This window comes from Poecilia latipinna, unplaced genomic scaffold, assembly GCF_001443285.1.
Source record: "Poecilia latipinna isolate Pla-1442-1.1 unplaced genomic scaffold, P_latipinna-1.0 Scaffold1494, whole genome shotgun sequence".
Classification (NCBI taxonomy): Eukaryota; Metazoa; Chordata; class Actinopteri; order Cyprinodontiformes; family Poeciliidae; genus Poecilia; species Poecilia latipinna.
The window spans coordinates 209,241-225,774 of NW_015114110.1; the positions used below are offsets into that span (position 1 = coordinate 209,241).

At 42.4% G+C, this 16,534-nt stretch overlaps 1 protein-coding gene across 7 annotated transcripts; it reads right to left on the bottom strand.

Moving 5' to 3' along the window:
* Positions 1 to 2,356: 2,356 nt before the first annotated feature.
* arpp21 (cAMP-regulated phosphoprotein, 21) lies at positions 2,357 to 16,189 on the bottom strand. Of its 7 annotated transcripts, none has more exons than XM_015057834.1 (20): positions 15,947 to 16,185; positions 10,315 to 10,478; positions 10,034 to 10,183; positions 9,877 to 9,919; positions 9,711 to 9,776; positions 9,510 to 9,621; positions 9,239 to 9,377; positions 8,813 to 8,950; positions 8,626 to 8,722; positions 8,440 to 8,535; positions 8,282 to 8,319; positions 8,136 to 8,192; positions 6,509 to 6,696; positions 5,896 to 6,033; positions 5,699 to 5,796; positions 4,612 to 4,686; positions 4,384 to 4,533; positions 4,203 to 4,296; positions 2,975 to 3,078; positions 2,357 to 2,877 (listed from the first exon to the last, which is right to left on the bottom strand). In XM_015057834.1, exons 3-20 carry the CDS (start codon positions 10,177 to 10,179, stop codon positions 2,734 to 2,736), a joined length of 1,923 nt encoding a protein of 640 aa, XP_014913320.1. In that variant the 5' UTR covers positions 10,180 to 10,183; positions 10,315 to 10,478; positions 15,947 to 16,185; the 3' UTR covers positions 2,357 to 2,733. The 7 variants fall into 7 exon arrangements, with proteins under 7 accessions (XP_014913320.1, XP_014913319.1, XP_014913318.1 ...); XM_015057833.1 differs by having other exon boundaries at positions 2,975 to 3,081; positions 9,877 to 9,915; positions 10,033 to 10,183; positions 15,947 to 16,183; XM_015057832.1 differs by having other exon boundaries at positions 2,975 to 3,081; positions 9,877 to 9,918; positions 10,033 to 10,183; positions 15,947 to 16,183.
* Between the last annotated feature and the right edge of the window lie 345 nt (positions 16,190 to 16,534).

Sequence of the window (16,534 nt, forward strand, 5' to 3'; positions counted from 1 at the left end):
TTGTATAAAAAGACGGTTAGTTTTTTTTTTTATATTTCAGTTTTTTTTCAAGAAAGCTTTTTTTTTTTTTTTTTTTTTTTTTTTTTTTTTTTTTAAATTGTTTTCTTAGCAATTACTTTTTTAAAAGCTGTTTTTGATTTTGTTTTTAACACCTTTGAGGAAATTAAAGTTTAATCGCTCCTTAGATAACAAATTTTATCTAATTATGTTAATCCTGCTTTTTTGTGATTTGTTGGGGGAGGAGGGTGGTTTTCCTCCTAAATTTAATATGGTTTTTACCACAAAGTAACTGAACCACAGAAGAAGAAGTTTGGATGAAGTAGTGCGCAGCGGGATGGTTCCAGAGGCGTTTGACCTGAGTACAGACGCATCTTAGTGTTAGACAGACTTGAACGAAGCGAGATGATGATGATGTTACTCATGTAGATTCTACTGTAAAGGCAGGCAGATCTCTCTCCTCCCGACCTCTGCTTCCTGTATTTCTGTGTTTTTGATGCTTCGTCTCTATGCCGGTGGACTCACTCATCTCACTTTGGCTGTACATGTGCCTTTTATTAAAGATGATGGAACCTGCACAGCTGCCTCCGCCTGCATGTGTGTGAGTGTGCGTGAGGCGGCTCGAATGCTGGGACAAAAATAGTCTCGACTCTCGCAAAACCCACTGGCCTGTTTGAATTATGCATTCTGTGCCGCAGTTATGAAATCTAAATTTAATTTTGAAGGGCTCGTGTGGGTGATGGATACGTTTCATTGGATTAGAAGGGAGGATTATGAATCACGCGGAGAACAAAATGAATTACGCAGCGTTTGAAACAATGGCACATCAGCAGCCGTCGCTCGCTTGACAGAGAGCGCGGGTTTATTGCGGCAGAGCAAAACGAAGATTGCCTGCAGACTTAAAAGCACCTGTTTTGGCGTAATGACACAGTCCTGCATGTCTGTGAAAGAGCTAATTGGATTTTGGAAGAACTTTGCCGGGTTCTGATCAGCTCGGGTGGATGTTCAGCAGGAAAACAAACGCTAGTGTAAATAAAGTTAGTGATGGTTGAATTTCATTTAGCCGCTTCGGCTGCAGGTCGGTCGGTGCCTGCTGGCTCTTTTTCACTGTCACGATTTAGTAGAGAAACTTGAACACAGCCGAGTTGTCACTAATGTTGTTAGTCGCACCTGTGCTTTCTCGGTGAAGAGGGGAATAGTTTGAGTGAGATAGAGATGGTGGTTGGTAGAAAAAAAAAACAAAAAAAACTTGTTTGGTTTTTTTGCTCGTTTTGATTCCCACCTTTTATCCAAAAAGACTTCTCAAGTTCCCCCAGCACTGAAAGGCTTTTGCATAATTCTCACATATTTATAAGTTTCAGAAATCAAGAGATGTTTTAGAAAGTTAAGTCTTTCACATCTGGAAAATTTCCAGAAGCAATAATGTCCTTGATTTTGATTAACACCCTCTCAATTTTCCCTGAGCTTTAGCATCTTCACCTCCTAATGACTGTAATGTCATGTGAACATTAAGGGAACTGAAAGCTAAATCTGTTGCTGATATGCAGAGCATGAATGCCCGACACATTACATACACCATGCAACTCCAGTTTGAAGTCTTTGTCAATGGATGCCAGTGAAGGTGCTGCAATAACCAGAGTTTTCTCAGTTTTTCCGTCACTGGGGAAACAAATTTAGATATTTTAAAATATTCCCAGTAGTGAAAAATACAGCCATTAAGCAGAAACTAAATGGGCACCGACCAGCTGCATTTGTTGGGTTATCTTCTTCTATAAAACGCATTTAAATCATGCAACTACTGATTATAGCAAGTATTCAAAGATATATCTTTTTAAGTCAAAAACCAAAATTACAATAAACAATATGATCCTTTTAATCACTGCAGAAAGTTGTTTTGTGCATTTTTACTGTCACCATATGCCAACCTGACTGCGTGTTCTGCAGGGTCAAAAAGTTAATCAAAGCAATGCTCACTACTGAACACCAGGGGGTGCTGAAGTCCTACAGAAGACTAGTTAATGGAGACTTTCTTCCTCTCTGCTGTCACTGTTAAGTGTAAAAGCATCATTGGTTCTTGTCGGTTCTCTTGCTCCATCTCATAATAAGCCCATTATTCCTCTGGCTGAGTACCCAGGATTACACAAGTATTTTGCTCGTCAGAGAATGATGAATTGATTTCCTATAAACAGCCCTGTTTCTTCAATATTCAAATTGCTGTTTGCTACTTCGCCACAGAAAAAGGTTTCTGCTGCAGCGGATGGCATCTTCCTGTAATATTTCCTCTCATCACAGCTCTCTGTACTGTCAATGACATCAGCGTCGGGTTCAGAGGAAACAAAGAGGCTGGGTGATGCAGACATGTGACCTCATCAGTCAAACCATGGCACTTTATTCTCTTCACACAGTGCATTTCCTTAAAACACAATATATATATATATATATATATATAATTTAATAACAATATAAAACTCCATTTGTGTATATAAATTATGCATTCAGTACAGCAGCTCTTATATATTCTACTAAGCTTTGGTACAGTGGAACATTTATCTCTGTGAGCGAGGCTATGTTGTGAGTGTGGGAACAGCGAACCCACACCGTCAGGAGGAAAGAGCGTGAAGGTAAGGGAGTGCGAAAAAATGCATTTGCATTGAAAAAAAGAAAAAGGGGGGAAAAAAAAAGAAAACAGTGTGCCTGCGTGTGACTTGACACAGGAACCAAGGTATTGTCACACCATCAATACTGCATGTTCCAAGCAGGTGCTCTGAGGTTGGTGCAGCTACTGTGATGAGGAGGTGGGGGAACCACGCAGCAATACCCCACGTCTCCAACTCCCCCAGGCCCAGCTTTGCTTTGAGGAAAGGGCACCGAAGTGCCTCCCTGCAGGGGGGCAAGACGCGCAACGTTAGGGCAGATCATTTTTACATGTTGTGTTAGAACAAATGGATGAGTCAGTGGGGGCGAGACAGGAAGTTACCTGAACCATGCTACACTGGTGGGAGGCAACTGGTGTGTATGTGCCTAGCACAGGCTGAGGCTGGGTGTGGGAAGACTGCTGCACCCTCACAGCAGGGGGGTAACCTGCTGCACACAGACGCACCACTGGGATTATTAGGAGCTGATTTCATCACAGAGATAAATAAAAACAGTGGGCAACACAAATGTTTTGACATTTTTCTTAACACATTGTGAGTTGGGCTGGGCTATTGTCATATCACTGAGTCTTTTATGATTATTACATATACATTTTTAAATGTATTAAAAAGTTTAGCAGCAGTTACTGCCATTCGTGCTGAAATTAAAAAAAAACCATACTGATTATTAGTCACATTATTTGAGTGATAGGTTTCAATTACTTATGAAGAATATTTTTGCTGTATTCCTCTTCATAAAGTGACAAGTTTTGTCTATTTATAATGAGATTTGGACATTATTGCATATTTAAATTTACTTGATTGTATTCTGTCTGTGTAATTACTTTTACCTTCACTCAATATGTTTTGTCTTTTTTGTGACTTCACTGACCAAAAATAAGCTACTTTTTTTCCTAATAAGTTAATATTAGACGACTAACTTTATCCTATAGTCAGCTACTTAAAGTATCCTGCATGTAGTTTGCCAACTACATTTTTAAGGTAATAACCTTTAAGTAACAAATTATCTTAAAAATAGTGATAGTTTTTTTTTTTTGTTGTTGCTTTGTCAAGTTTATTTGTGTTATTTTTTTTTTGGGACAGAAGGTATTTTCAAGCAGTCGAATCTGGTTCGTTTGTAAGTGTAGTGGCCTTCTTTCAGCAAGCTGACAAGCAGTGTGCAACAAGCTAGTTAGTTGTAATAATCAGACAAAACTCTGGTCACTCGTAGTTTCTTTAGCATTTCATTATAAGGACTGTGATGCTTTAAAACATAAGACCTTCACCTTCGTAACTTCATAAGATCTCCTGCTTTATATTTCCTTCAAACACCAAATTAACACTGAATTAAGAAAAAAAAATGCTGGTAAAGTATTTAACCAGCAGGGATCAGGAGGTCGAACCGTGTCCTCGCTATGATGAAAAGAAACAGCAGGAAAAGAGACCGGTTCACTGTGAGACCCTCAGACTACATCTCTGACAGTGTAACGGCCCCCTCCTCTACTGTTGCAGTTTGCTCTTCTTCCACCAAAAAAAAAAAAAAAAATCAGACAAGAAAGAAAGAGGAAGTACCTGCTGGTTGTGCTGCTGAGCTGCGGACATGTTGGGAGGGCGAAGCGGGCCTGAATCCAGGCTGGGCTGAGGTAGGGTAAACGTACACAGGCACCTATTGGGTGACATCATTGCTGCTGAATATATACACTTCCAAGTCTAAAGAGAAATATACAAGGCAGAAAAAGGTGTTTGCCTTTACCTGTGGTGAGGGCTGGCAGAAGCTGGGCAGGTTAGGAGGGGCAGGAGCTGCATAGATGTAACCCTGACTGGGAGGGTAGATGGGAGCGGCGTCTCCTGTCGACGGGCAGCTCACTGTCACATGAGCAAACTGTGAGGAGAGATCTTCAACCTGTCAAGTCCAGAGAAAGGAGGTCAGTACACACAGACACACACAGACACGCACAGCGGGCCACTCAGTGATACATACTGTTGAGTATGGCTGTGAGGGAGTGACAGGTAACATCTGGGGAGCTGAGTAAGAGACAGACGAGTACTGAACCACCTGAGAGACGGATGGAGACACAGATAAATATGAGCGTGTCAGTGTGATCGTGTCTGGCATGTGTGACTTCAGTCGTTTTCCCGCATACGACAACAAAAATGGTTTCTCTACCCCATTTTCCCATCCTGATGTCTAGGTTCCATTTACAAAACCAGCCTGTAGCAATCTTTTTAATAAATTCATGGAAAACTGCAGTTTTTAATATTTTAAACTGAAGGTCAGGGTCAAAGAACTTTGGAAGGTTGAGACTGGGAGGGGAAAAAGTGTGTTTGTGTGCACTGAAAAAACACAATCCGAGTAATTTTGGTTTAGTTTCTAGTGCAGAAATAAATTACAACACAATGTGGAAGCTTTTAAGTAAATACCGTCTTAATATTGATGAAAATGTACGAATTATAAATTAAATAATCAGCCAGTGGAACAAGACACTTTACCCATTTTATACCTTATAATATGGGAGAAATGTCTTTCTGACATAGCTGGGTTTTCCAGTAAAAACCCAGCTGTGTCATAATGTTTTTTATTGGAAAAAACATTATGGGTTTTTTCCAATAAAAACCCATGATGCCTTGTTCTTCTCAAAACATTATGGGAAAAATGTCTTGTTCCACTGGCAGATTATTTAGCATATAACTAGTCCTTTTCCATCAATATTAAGGAATTATTGACCTAAAAGAAACTCGCATATAATGCTGAAAAGTTACTTGTTTATTTTTTTGTCTCATTTCAGATGTACTAAGATATTTGCAGTGGAAACTAGACCAATAATACTTGTAAGAGTTCATGTTTTTGCAGTGTGTCATGTATGATGTCAGTGTTTTCCAGGCGTACGAGTCAGAGAAATAGTTGCAAAACGTTTCTAGGTCATATTTCCTACCTTAATATGCAGTTTCCATTTATAAAACCAGCCTGCTCTAGAAATCTTTTTAATAAATTCATGGAGAACTTTAGTATTTCGTAGGTTGGGTCTGGAACAAAGTGTGTGGAAGTAAAGTCCAGTAAAGTGTGTCACCTGCTGCTGAGGCGGCAGAGTCTGGCTACTGATTGGTTGCTGACTATCTGGAGGGTTGTACACAGCTGGGCTTCCGTCAGGGTTCAGGAAAGGTTGCCCTGTGAGGTTAAAGGTTGAATATGAGGAACGTGAACTTGCTGTTGACAGAACGATGCGATGTGTGTGTGTGTGTGTGTGTGTGTGTGTGTGTCATGTACCAGTAAGAGGGTTCACTAGTATGCTCCCTGGTGGAATGCCGTTCTCCGCGACGTAGGTGTGAACCGGCTCCTCGATGATGGGAGGAGGCGGAGATGGGTGCGCACAAGGGGGTGGCAGTCTGTAAAGTGAGATGGAGCCTGACGGAGACGAAGAGAAGAATGCAAGATGAACAGCAGATTTCTCACAATTATTAAAAAAAAGAGAAGAAGTTGTGCTAAAAACAACCTCTTCCGCAGCCATGACGTTTTTTTTTTTTCCCCCCTTCTCCAGAATATGTGAGGAAGACTGGAGGTGTTGCGTGAAAATTTACAGCTCTGGTGTGAAGATTTGTAGATTGGAGTTTAATTTTCACACCAGAACTTCGACTTTTTGTTAATTAGACACTGCTGAATAAAAGCTGATAATTTATAAACAGCGAGCCCCGCTCGGGCACACGTGACGGTGATGAAGCCTGCGCCTCTATTTCCGTGTGCACAGGTGTGGAAGAGTGAAGCCCCCTCACCTCTGATGACTGAGTTTACACCTCAGTGAGACGAGCGATAACTGCTGAAAAGTTACTAAGCGATTTTTTTTTTTTCTTCTTCTTCTCCGAAACTTGAAATAAAAACGCACCTGATCGTGTGTCCCAGCTCTGACCGGAAGGCTGGTGGGCTTTCATCGCTTGACTCGTCCACTGGAAGGACGAGTCTGAATCTGTGCTGCTCCAAGGTGGGGGGTCGTTGCTATAGCAATAGTCGGTCTCGATGCTGCTCTGCTTGCTGCTGCCCGTCCAGCTGGAGCTCGAGTTGGCACGGCTTTTCCTGTCAGGCAGTCATGAGACATTCTCATCAAAACCGATCAGATCTTGGATTATTTGGATTTCTTGGAAGTAATGGAAGTATTACTAATAATAAAAAAAACATGTCATTTATATTACGAGTTGAGGCAAAGTTACAATGTGACTTTGCCTCAACTCTCAGCTGAGAGAGCAGCTACGGTAAAACAAATTGGAACATTTTAACAGAAAATATGTTTATGGAGACATTTGAGCCTCTTTTACGGATGTATTTCTAAGACAGCAGTCGAGAGATTTACAAAAAGCTGCAAAAATTTTAAAAACCAGGATATTACATAAAATAAAAACATGAGCAATTTTTTTTGTTTTCTAATCAGCCTTCCTGTTATCAGCTGAAAATCTTGCTCTCTTTCTCGTTCTCAAACCCCCACATGCATGTCTGGACATGTAGAAAACACAGTTTCTTTTTAGATGCTTTATTAAATCTCTATAAATCCTCTGGCTTCACTTTGTAGCACCTCACTGGTCCTGAAAATTGCTAACCTCAGTCCATTCATGTGATCTGAAAGGAGCATGATGAGAACATATTCACCTAAGACGGTTTTCAGACCACCTTCAGAGGAGTTTGAAGAAAATCTCCTCTCAGTGCAACACTCGTATCTGCACAGTCTGTCCAACAGCACATTTAAGAACCACCTGCTGACATATTACTCCTCATAGCAGCATTGCAGAAATGTCTCCTAGTAAAAAATCGTCCGTGAGCGATTTCTATTTTTAACAGAAACGATCTTCAAAAGAGAAAAAGAAATAGCAATATTGGAAAAATAATGACCACCTTTTATTAACGTTTCATTTTAAAAATTACTTTAAAAATTACTTTCAAACTGAAGTTTTTTAAAAGTTACTTTAAAAAACTTCAAACTTTCCAAATGGTGTTTGGACAGGTTGCAGTAGCTTTGGTAATTAGGTCCAAGTCTAATCTTTAGCTGATCTGTCAGGTGGGAATCTTGAATCTTGACCTTTAGACATGTCTACTCCTGATCAACTGGAACCAATATCAATACCAGGTCTAAACTGGGACCACAGGAGCCTCCTTTACACAGCAAGAACTTTTCCTGCGAGGAGTCTCACTTGCTGATTGGAAAAAGATTTGATTTTTGCGTTTCCAGCCAGCCAGTAACCGGTCAGGGCTAATCGAGCTGAAAATGGTCCGATTCCAGTCAGCAGTCTGTTTCCCTGTGAATCTCTGCCTACATGTAGCATGTAATAAAGGGATCAGGCCATCATCCATTAACTCACCAACGTTTTAAAGACTTAATGTACTTCCAGGAATCTTCGACACTGACACACACAAAGGAATAAAACAAGATCTAGCTCTTGCTGCAGATTCTGAAAAGCCCTGCGCCAGCCATGCTGACCAGATTAAGATGATAAATGGCTGCATGTTTGCAGCGAGCGCTTTACCTGAAGAGCTGTCTTTTCCTCTGGGTCTCCACGTATGAATTGTACTCCTCCACGTCCCTGCACGCACACAGGCGTATATTAATGTCCTCATCTAAATATAATATGCTGAAAGTTACATGGAAAATATACACCTCAGGCAAGGTTACCTGCTTTCTGCATGGCCGCTCTCTTGAGTGCAGAGTGGCTGCAGTGATAAAAAAAAGGAGGAGAAATTAACTCCAGTCCATTCTTTTTCTTTCTTTTTTTTTCTTTTCTTTTTTTTTTGTCGTGTCCCGTTTAGTTCCTCTCGATCTCTTTCTCTCACCTCTTTGTTGAAGATTCGTTCTCGTGCCCTTTGGTACTCTTCTTCTCTCTCCTCCATCGACTTACTTTGCCTCTCGCGTGAAGGGTGGTGGCGACCCTGTTAGGGAGGGGAATGGTGAAAAAGAGGTCAAGGATAGACTGCGATCAATGTCAGCTTTGAAGATAATTTCCTAGAGCAAAGTTAGACCTGGTCGTCCGAATTGTCCCTCTTTAATAGTATCTTCAGAGGGAATGTGTCTTCGGTCTTGTCCTTGTGAACCATGTCTGAGAAGCGCTGCTCCGGTCTAAAGCAGACAAATATTCAAATGTATCAGTTCACACCCATACGCAAGTGGCCACAGGGAAACACACAGATGTTTTTTTTTAGAGCTTACATGCGCGTGTTGCTTGTCCTGTTGATGATGACCGACTTGCCTGTGTGGTCCACATTGTGCTCCATGCCAAAGTAGGCCGCCACCCGATGGACCAGCATGCGGTGGTAGGACGACATTTGAGGGAACTTCTTAAAGGAACTGAGAGAAAGAGGAGGATGGAGATGAACTACGACCTCCAGAGGTGGTTCTGGTGGTGGATGGATTATGGATGTTAGGCCACAATGCCCCAAAAGAGTGATCCATAAGTTGTGCCTAGGTTTGCGTTTTACTTAATTGCATGTTTAGTCAGTGATAACATGGGTTGTTTACAATTTGGTGCTAGATTGAAGGAGAATCGTAGTTTTACTTAAAGATTTGTAGAACCTCTCTACCTGTGCATTAAATAGAGACACCGAAACACACACACGCTACTTCACATGGACTCACCTATTGCTGAAGATGAAATCAGTCATGTCCTGCTCCAGTTTCAGCAGTGTCAGACGGTCTCTGGGGTTGCTGTTGAGGGTGTCCTCAATAAACTGGTCCAGATCTGTGCCGGTAGAGTCGGTGTACTCCACGCTGGACTCTGAGAGACATGGAACAACACAAACTCTTATGTTGCAATAACAAATGCCTGCATTTATTATCACATTTAATTACTTTTCAAATTTATTTGCTTTCCACTTGTCTCTTTGTGAGGCGTCCGTCTCACACACACCTTTAGACAGTGGTGGTTTCTTTGGATCGGGGCTGTTCTCCTGCTCCTCGTCTCTACTGGAGGTCCTCTCGTTGTCATGGCAGCTGGATGGGATGTTTGTGTCTGGAGATACCTGAAACAGAAGAAAATAAAGAGTAATTTGAGCGCCGCGATGAGGCTGCGGACGGGGGCGGAAGGTTATGAGATGTGTACGTCTCCTACCTTGGTTTCTTCAAACGGGGAGGACTCCTCGCTGAACGCCATGCTTCGCACCAACTTTCCTTTGGGCTGAAACACATACACAAGCATTATTACAAATTCATAGGGCTCACTGCAATCGATATCCCAGTAAAAATGAATAATGAGAGGAGGCGCAACTTTAGCTTACCTTGAATTTTTTCTTTGGTATCACCTGGTTACAGTGTTCCTGCGGGCAAGGGAACAATTTATTACCAGGGCCTCGTAAAATGAGCGGTGTTAGGGAGAAAGATGAATCATATCGGCGTTGTTAATTAGCAGGATGTGTATGTTAAATGTCACTCACCTGCTGCTGGAGCTTCTTAATGTCAGTGTGACACTCCCCACCCCCCTTCTGACTGCAGAGGGGTAGACATGGCGACAGGGAGGGGTGGCTTTTTGTGTCACAGGGTTTTGCAAGGACATCTGCACTCTCTACGACCGCCTCCGTCATCCTTCTGAAAAAAACAAAAAAACAAAAAAAAAACACACAAAACCGCAAGCCCTGTTTAGCCAAATAATGACGCATTTGTGCATTTTATTACCATTTAGAGAAATATTTTTGGCTAAATTGTTACCCCGTCCCTACCTGTGTGGAATTGTTTACTGGAGAGCCTTACGAGTGAATGATGGGGTCATATATCCCATGTTCCCACAGGGCAGCAAGAAATGCAATTATCACGTCCGCCTCTGCTCGGCTTCGCTAACGTTTTCTTCTCTGCAGGCCCCCTTCAATGGTCAATGGAAAACAGCCTGAAGAAATCAGAAAACATAAGAGAGAGAGAGAGGGGGGAAAAAAAACTGTCAGCAGTTATTGTATGACAGAATCACCGCCGCACGCCTGTTTCAAACGGTAGCCGGAGCATAAAAGCCCGCCTGCAATCTTGTGTTCGTTTGTGTATGAACCTCTGTCGGCACTTCCAGAAAGCTCTCCTGGCTTGACGGCTAATTGCAGTCTTCCAGCAGTAATTGTTTTACTCTGCGTCTTCAACGCACGCGTACGAACGAGCCTTGTGCTCGGAAGTGAAACCTGCCTCACGCGTGCACGCTATGTTGGTGCGCTTGTGCGTTTTAAACCACGTCCTTGAGCTTTTCTTAGAAACAGCAGCTGCAGAGGAAAGAGAGAGAGTCAGAGCATCATCTGATCCGGCGACGCTGATATTCCCCCGAATGCCGAGCCGAATCCCTGATCCCTGTGGCGAGACAATCGGAGGGGACCAGAGGAAAGACGCACAAGCCACACACAAAGGAGGCGGCATTCCGGCATCTTTTCTAAAGCGGGCGCAGTCTGCTGTAACACGCCGCTCCGGGGGACGATTCGGCCTGCAACACCTGAGAGGGAATAACGAGCTGAGAGGATGCCGAGTCCCACAACATGACTATTTAACAGCTGAACGCAGTTTACTTCCCATTGGCATCTCAGTGCGGCATAAATAAAAAATATCATTGACATTGAAATCTCGGCATGTGGTGGTCTAAAAATTTACATTATAAAAGGGATTGGCTGTAGGACTGTTGCGTAAACATACATTATGTATAATCCAACCTTTTACAATCGAGAAGAAATTCACCGCAGCTGCACCAACTAATCGGCCACACATAGGAATCACATTATTTTTCAGATGGTGATCAGTGGGGTCAAACGTTGAAAAAAAATGATACTTTTCCCACCTGTTCAATAAATATATTAAAATTAAGAATTGCCACCATTTTTGGTCTATAAAGACAGGCAAAACATAAGATATTGACATATAGATTGCTAAATAAATGGGGCTATCTACTCGGATTCAAAACTACCTTCTTGATCAAAGAGCCTGCACACATTTTTCCTCTCTTATTTATTTTGGTTCTGAATTGGATAAAAACCGAACAGATCGAACAAAACCCAAAACTGTTATTGGCTAGATACAATAACTGTATTAAATACAGCCGCATTTAATAAACTCGAATATGCAGTTTAATGAGGATCATTTGTTGCACTGAAAGTATCTTTTGAAAATAACAGCCTTAAACATACTTTTCATTACACCCACATTTCTGTATTAATAATGTTTTTATTGGTCTGATGTAATATCCTGCTCTAGGAAATTAAATGTCGCATTTTTTTTTAGCTGTAAGCAAAAAAATTATAATTAACAGAAATAAAGGCTTGAAAACATCACTCTGTGTAATTTAAATAATACTTAGTGAGTCAAGTTACTAAAATAAACCAAGTTTTCTATAATGCTGTATTATACTGAACATAGGAGGTTATTTCTGACCTGCCAACACAGATGTTTTGTAAGGATAATAAGACATTTAATAATAATAATAATAATAAAAAAAGATTAATGAGTTTTTCACCAGCCATTCAGTTGGAAGCTGATTGGTTCTGATCTCTGTGCATCTTTATTATTAACCAGAAATCAAACCAAAGACCACTAAGATCCCCGTATTTCTGCACCTGACATTTCCCAGTGAACAAGATGCTGACAAAGATTCGCACAGAGACGGAATAATCAGGATTTAACTGGACAGGAGTGTCCAGCTAATCCCAATTCTGACCGATTCTCTTTTTCTACATAAAACAGAAAAGCTGGGGTGTAGGTTCGCTGACAAATACTTTTGAATCCAGCAGAAAATGAACAACATATATATAAAATTTTATTTTTATCTACCTAAAGTAGTATCAATATACATGTTGTTGACTAATGGATTTATAGACCAAACACTGTGGGAATTCTTAGAATTGATGAGTTGACTAAACAGCGAAAATCTGATTTTTTTTTTTTTTCTGAATTAGACCTGATCAGATCAGATTAATCAAAGCAACAAAGCTCCTGCATGCCCCTCTAGCTGGTGAAGTTTCACAGTTAACAAAAGACTAATAAAGATCCAAATCTGGCTTTGTGTGGCGGTCTACTGCAGCCTGTGTAAAGAGGAAATGGTTGAGAGTTGTATAAACAGTCCAGAAGGACATAATAAGGTTGGCGGGCTCCCTAATGTGCTGCTGGCGAGTTCTTGCTGAGCTGTCCATCAGCCAAACACACACCAGCTCCATGAACGCTGCTGCCCTGTGGTCAACCCTGACCCCAGACCTCACAACGCGAGAGGGAGGGGAGGGGTTGAGGAGAATCAACACATCTCCTTTAATTATGACGATCAAAGAGAATCTGGATGTAAACCAGGAGGAGGCATGCTGGGGCTGGATTATGACTGTGAATTTACACCAATAAGAGATGACACGAAGAAAGACAAGAGGAGGAAGGCTATGGAGCAGATGAATTAGATGGGAAAAGATAAAGAGAGATGAGAGAGAGCGTTTTGCAGGGGGTTTTAAAGGTGAAAGATGAATGAAAAGAGGCGATGGAGGAAGGAGGGGAAAAAAGTGAGGAATTGGTGATCGAGAGGCTCGCAGCGACACTCCTGCTTCCAGGCTTTTCAGCCGACGGCAGTGAAGAGGGGATTAGAGCGCAGCCACCGGTTTTTGAGCTGAGCGCTGCAGAAGTGGCCGGCCGCCCGGGGAGAAGGTGTGACACGATCATTAGCGTGTGACGGATGGCGGCGGGAGGCAGGGAGCACCAGTTCCCGCTACATCATCATCCATCTGCTGCTCTCTCCGAAGCCTCTGAAGCCTCGGAGCCACTCGCCCACCGGGAAACCTTTTTTCTCCGGCCAAAAGCTTTCCGGCTCATCTACACACTGACATGCAGGCAGGACGGGGGAAACGTATCCAAGAGATGCTTTAAGCTCCTAAACCTGCTGCAATCCTTTTTGTAATTAAAACCCCTAAAAGAAAAACAAAAATTCACCTATCAATAGCATATCGCTTCTATTGTTTACCACTGTAGCTTGGCTGCTTAGATTTGTCACCCTGAACTCTTGTACTTGTAAATATTTATATCCATATTTGCCGACTGCAGGTTCCTTTATCATCATCCCACTCCATCGCATGAAACGAATAAAACAAGAAATCCTTACCGCCTCGAATCAAAGAGGCTGCTGTTAGTGTTTTCTCTCTAAGGGCCTGGCTGACTCTAAAACAAGATCTTATTTTATTTTTCTCCTCAGCCAGGGAGCTCATTAGGAAACGCTGATTCCAAAACTGTAATTGTGAATTTTGAGGCTAACTCTGACCCATAACGTTTATGGGCTTTCTTCTAATTGGGGGTGCGGGCGGGGGAAGACACGATACATTTTGTGTCATCATTTCAATTTCAGTTTTGCTGGTGTGTGAGTGTGTGTGTGTGTGTGTGTGTGCGCACCTTTTGAATTTTCTGCACACGAGTTTCATTTTCATTTCCTTTTTGCTGCAAACCCACAGCAGAGTAACGCGTTATCTCACACCGCACTTTAAAGACGACTGAAGAGCCAGCAGTAAGTAGGTTGCACATGTTAGATTTAGGTTATACTGTCCTGTCATCAGCACCTGGCCAGCCGCACCAGTCTTATCACGAAGGTGAAGGTGACTTGTGGTTTCCACAGCTGCGTTGCTCTGCAGCTGAACTCAAACCCCAGATAGGGAAAAAACGCAGACCATATACGTAAGCGCAACTCAGCAGGGTGGCAAGAGCTGCCGCTTCTGCTGCTTAGAAGGGGAAGTTCGCAAAAACACCTGAGCTCTGAAAAAAATAAATTCAGAAATATAGACGGCAGTGTCCTAATGTGCAGGATTATTACCGCAAGGTTTGTGCATTTGCACGTCAACAACATAATCAGCCTGTTGCCGCTGCAGTAGGTGGTCACACCGGACAGACGATGGTTAAGACGGTCACAGATGAAAAAGGAATGAGTGAAGAAGAAATAGATTTAATGAACACTGCAGTGGCATCACCAAAGGACAGTGGCAAAACGTTATTATGTGCAATGTTCTTATATTAATGATTATTAATTCAACAGAAAGAAGGTTAAGCATCAATTAGTTGAATATAATATTTATTTATTCGCACAGCAGTTGTTTTCACAGCATGACACTTTCTACTATCTGCTCCCTCCAAACCAGTGTCATAATAAAACTCTCACTACGTGGCCACAGCTTTCAAATCGTCCTCTGCCTCAATGTTTTCGCCAATGCAAAACTCAACAGTAATGATGTCACTTGGATCATTTTCTAACATTGTGCAGCTTTGTTCTGGTAGCCAGAAGGCGTAAATGGGTCACAGATCACAATCTCTCTGCTCAGACATACAAAACTTGCAGCAAAAAAACAAAAAAAGATAGTTTCGTGTTCTTTTTATGTCCTCGTTAGTCCAGCAGATTTTGTGCATACTTCTGTAGAGTTGAACTATTTTAGTGTGTTTCTAACTGAAGGTTTATTTTGTGTGTTAGTTAGTTTTGACAGCCACTATAGTCTTATCTTGATCTTTTCATATTTAACTTTAGCAAGTAAAGGGTTTTTGTGTCTTTTTCGCTATTTGAGATCTCTCCCATCCATAGTTACAACTATGTCTCTGTCTCAGACACATATGATGTTTCTGAATTTTAAGTGTTTGCGCCCCTGGGCCTGTGTCAGTAACCCATGCTCGGCTCATTTACTAGAAGGATGCAGGGGGTCGGCTCACACGAACAGGTGGCACCTCTGCGGCTTCCTGTTGACCCGCATAACCAGACGGATAAGTGCTCGGGAAACGATCTCTCTGGGCTCTGTTTGGGTACGGGTGTGACCAAGACTAAGCTGAGCTGAGCTGAGCTGAGCTGACACACCGGGCTATTTTTACACCGGTCTAGGAGGGAGCGGACCTCCTGCTCCGGGACTTCACAGCGCTGCTGTTCGGGCGGGTGAAGGATGTACAGCTGCTGGGGGCTGGTTTCAACCCACCAACGGAAACACTCATTGATGCAATCAAGCTTTATGTACTCTCACTTGAGCAGGAATAATAATAATAATAATAAATATATATATATATATATATGTATATATAAACGGCAGAGGATTCGGAGTAGGGGACGTCTTTTTCAGGGTATAACAAACCATTCAGCGGAGCCGCTGAATGATACAGACAGACAGCGAGCTGCGGCTGAGCTCCGCTAGCTGGAGTCAGACCTCCAGACTTCCCCCGCCGTCACTTCATAGTTTCAGCTTAAAAAAAATCGTAGCATTACCTCTCCAATTAAAACAACTCGAGAGAAAATAACCAAAGAATCGAAAAGAAAGCGAGCAGCGTCGATGTCATCGCCCCTCTCTCCCCCGCGGAGCGACCGTTAGTCAGCTTCTTCGCGGTGACGATCGACCGTTAGCTTACCGTGAGGTGACGCTCCTCCGCCGGGTTCCTGCCGGTGCAGCCGGTGCCGACCGCCGCTTCTGTACACACCGCGTCTGTTGACTGAAGGGCTCTGTCGCTCCTCCCCAGCCTTTTGCTCGTCTCGGTGTAGGCAGGCAGGAGGAGCAGGGGGAGGAGAAGCAGCAGCAAAAGGAGAAGGAGGAGGAGGAGGAGGAGGACGGGCGACAGCTCTGAACCCCGAGCCACGCGCCCACACACACACACACGCACACGTTAGGAATGCACGAGCTCCTGTCTCTCCACGCGCCCTGAAAGCCAGCTCCTCTCTGCGCATCTATCCACCTGCATTCACCACTTTATTTAACCTTTCAGACCTTTAGTTCACTGCTGATACTCACATACTTACCATTTATCAGTTTTTTTTTCTCTTTATAAATTTGTTTTATTTTGTTACTTTTCGAACAGAAAAAGTGACTTTTTATTTGGATCTAGCAACATAAAGTCGTGTGATTGTTTAGGATAAATGGTTTCTCAATTTTTTAAAATTCAGTCCCATATTAATCAGTTAATAGTTAATTCATTTTACCTGTGTATCTGGAGTTGCTTGTG

Bases quoted from the DNA above. Each gene is read 5' to 3' on its own strand.
- arpp21 (XM_015057828.1), bottom strand. From the start codon at position 10,179: ATGACGGAGGCGGTCGTAGAGAGTGCAGATGTCCTTGCAAAACCCTGT. The intron at 8,536-8,625 runs GTCTAACTTTGC...CCTCCCTAACAG, and splicing joins GGGACAATTCGGACGACCAG to GGTCGCCACCACCCTTCACG. The intron at 4,297-4,383 runs GTAAAGGCAAAC...GTCACCCAATAG, and splicing joins TCTGCCAGCCCTCACCACAG to GTGCCTGTGTACGTTTACCC.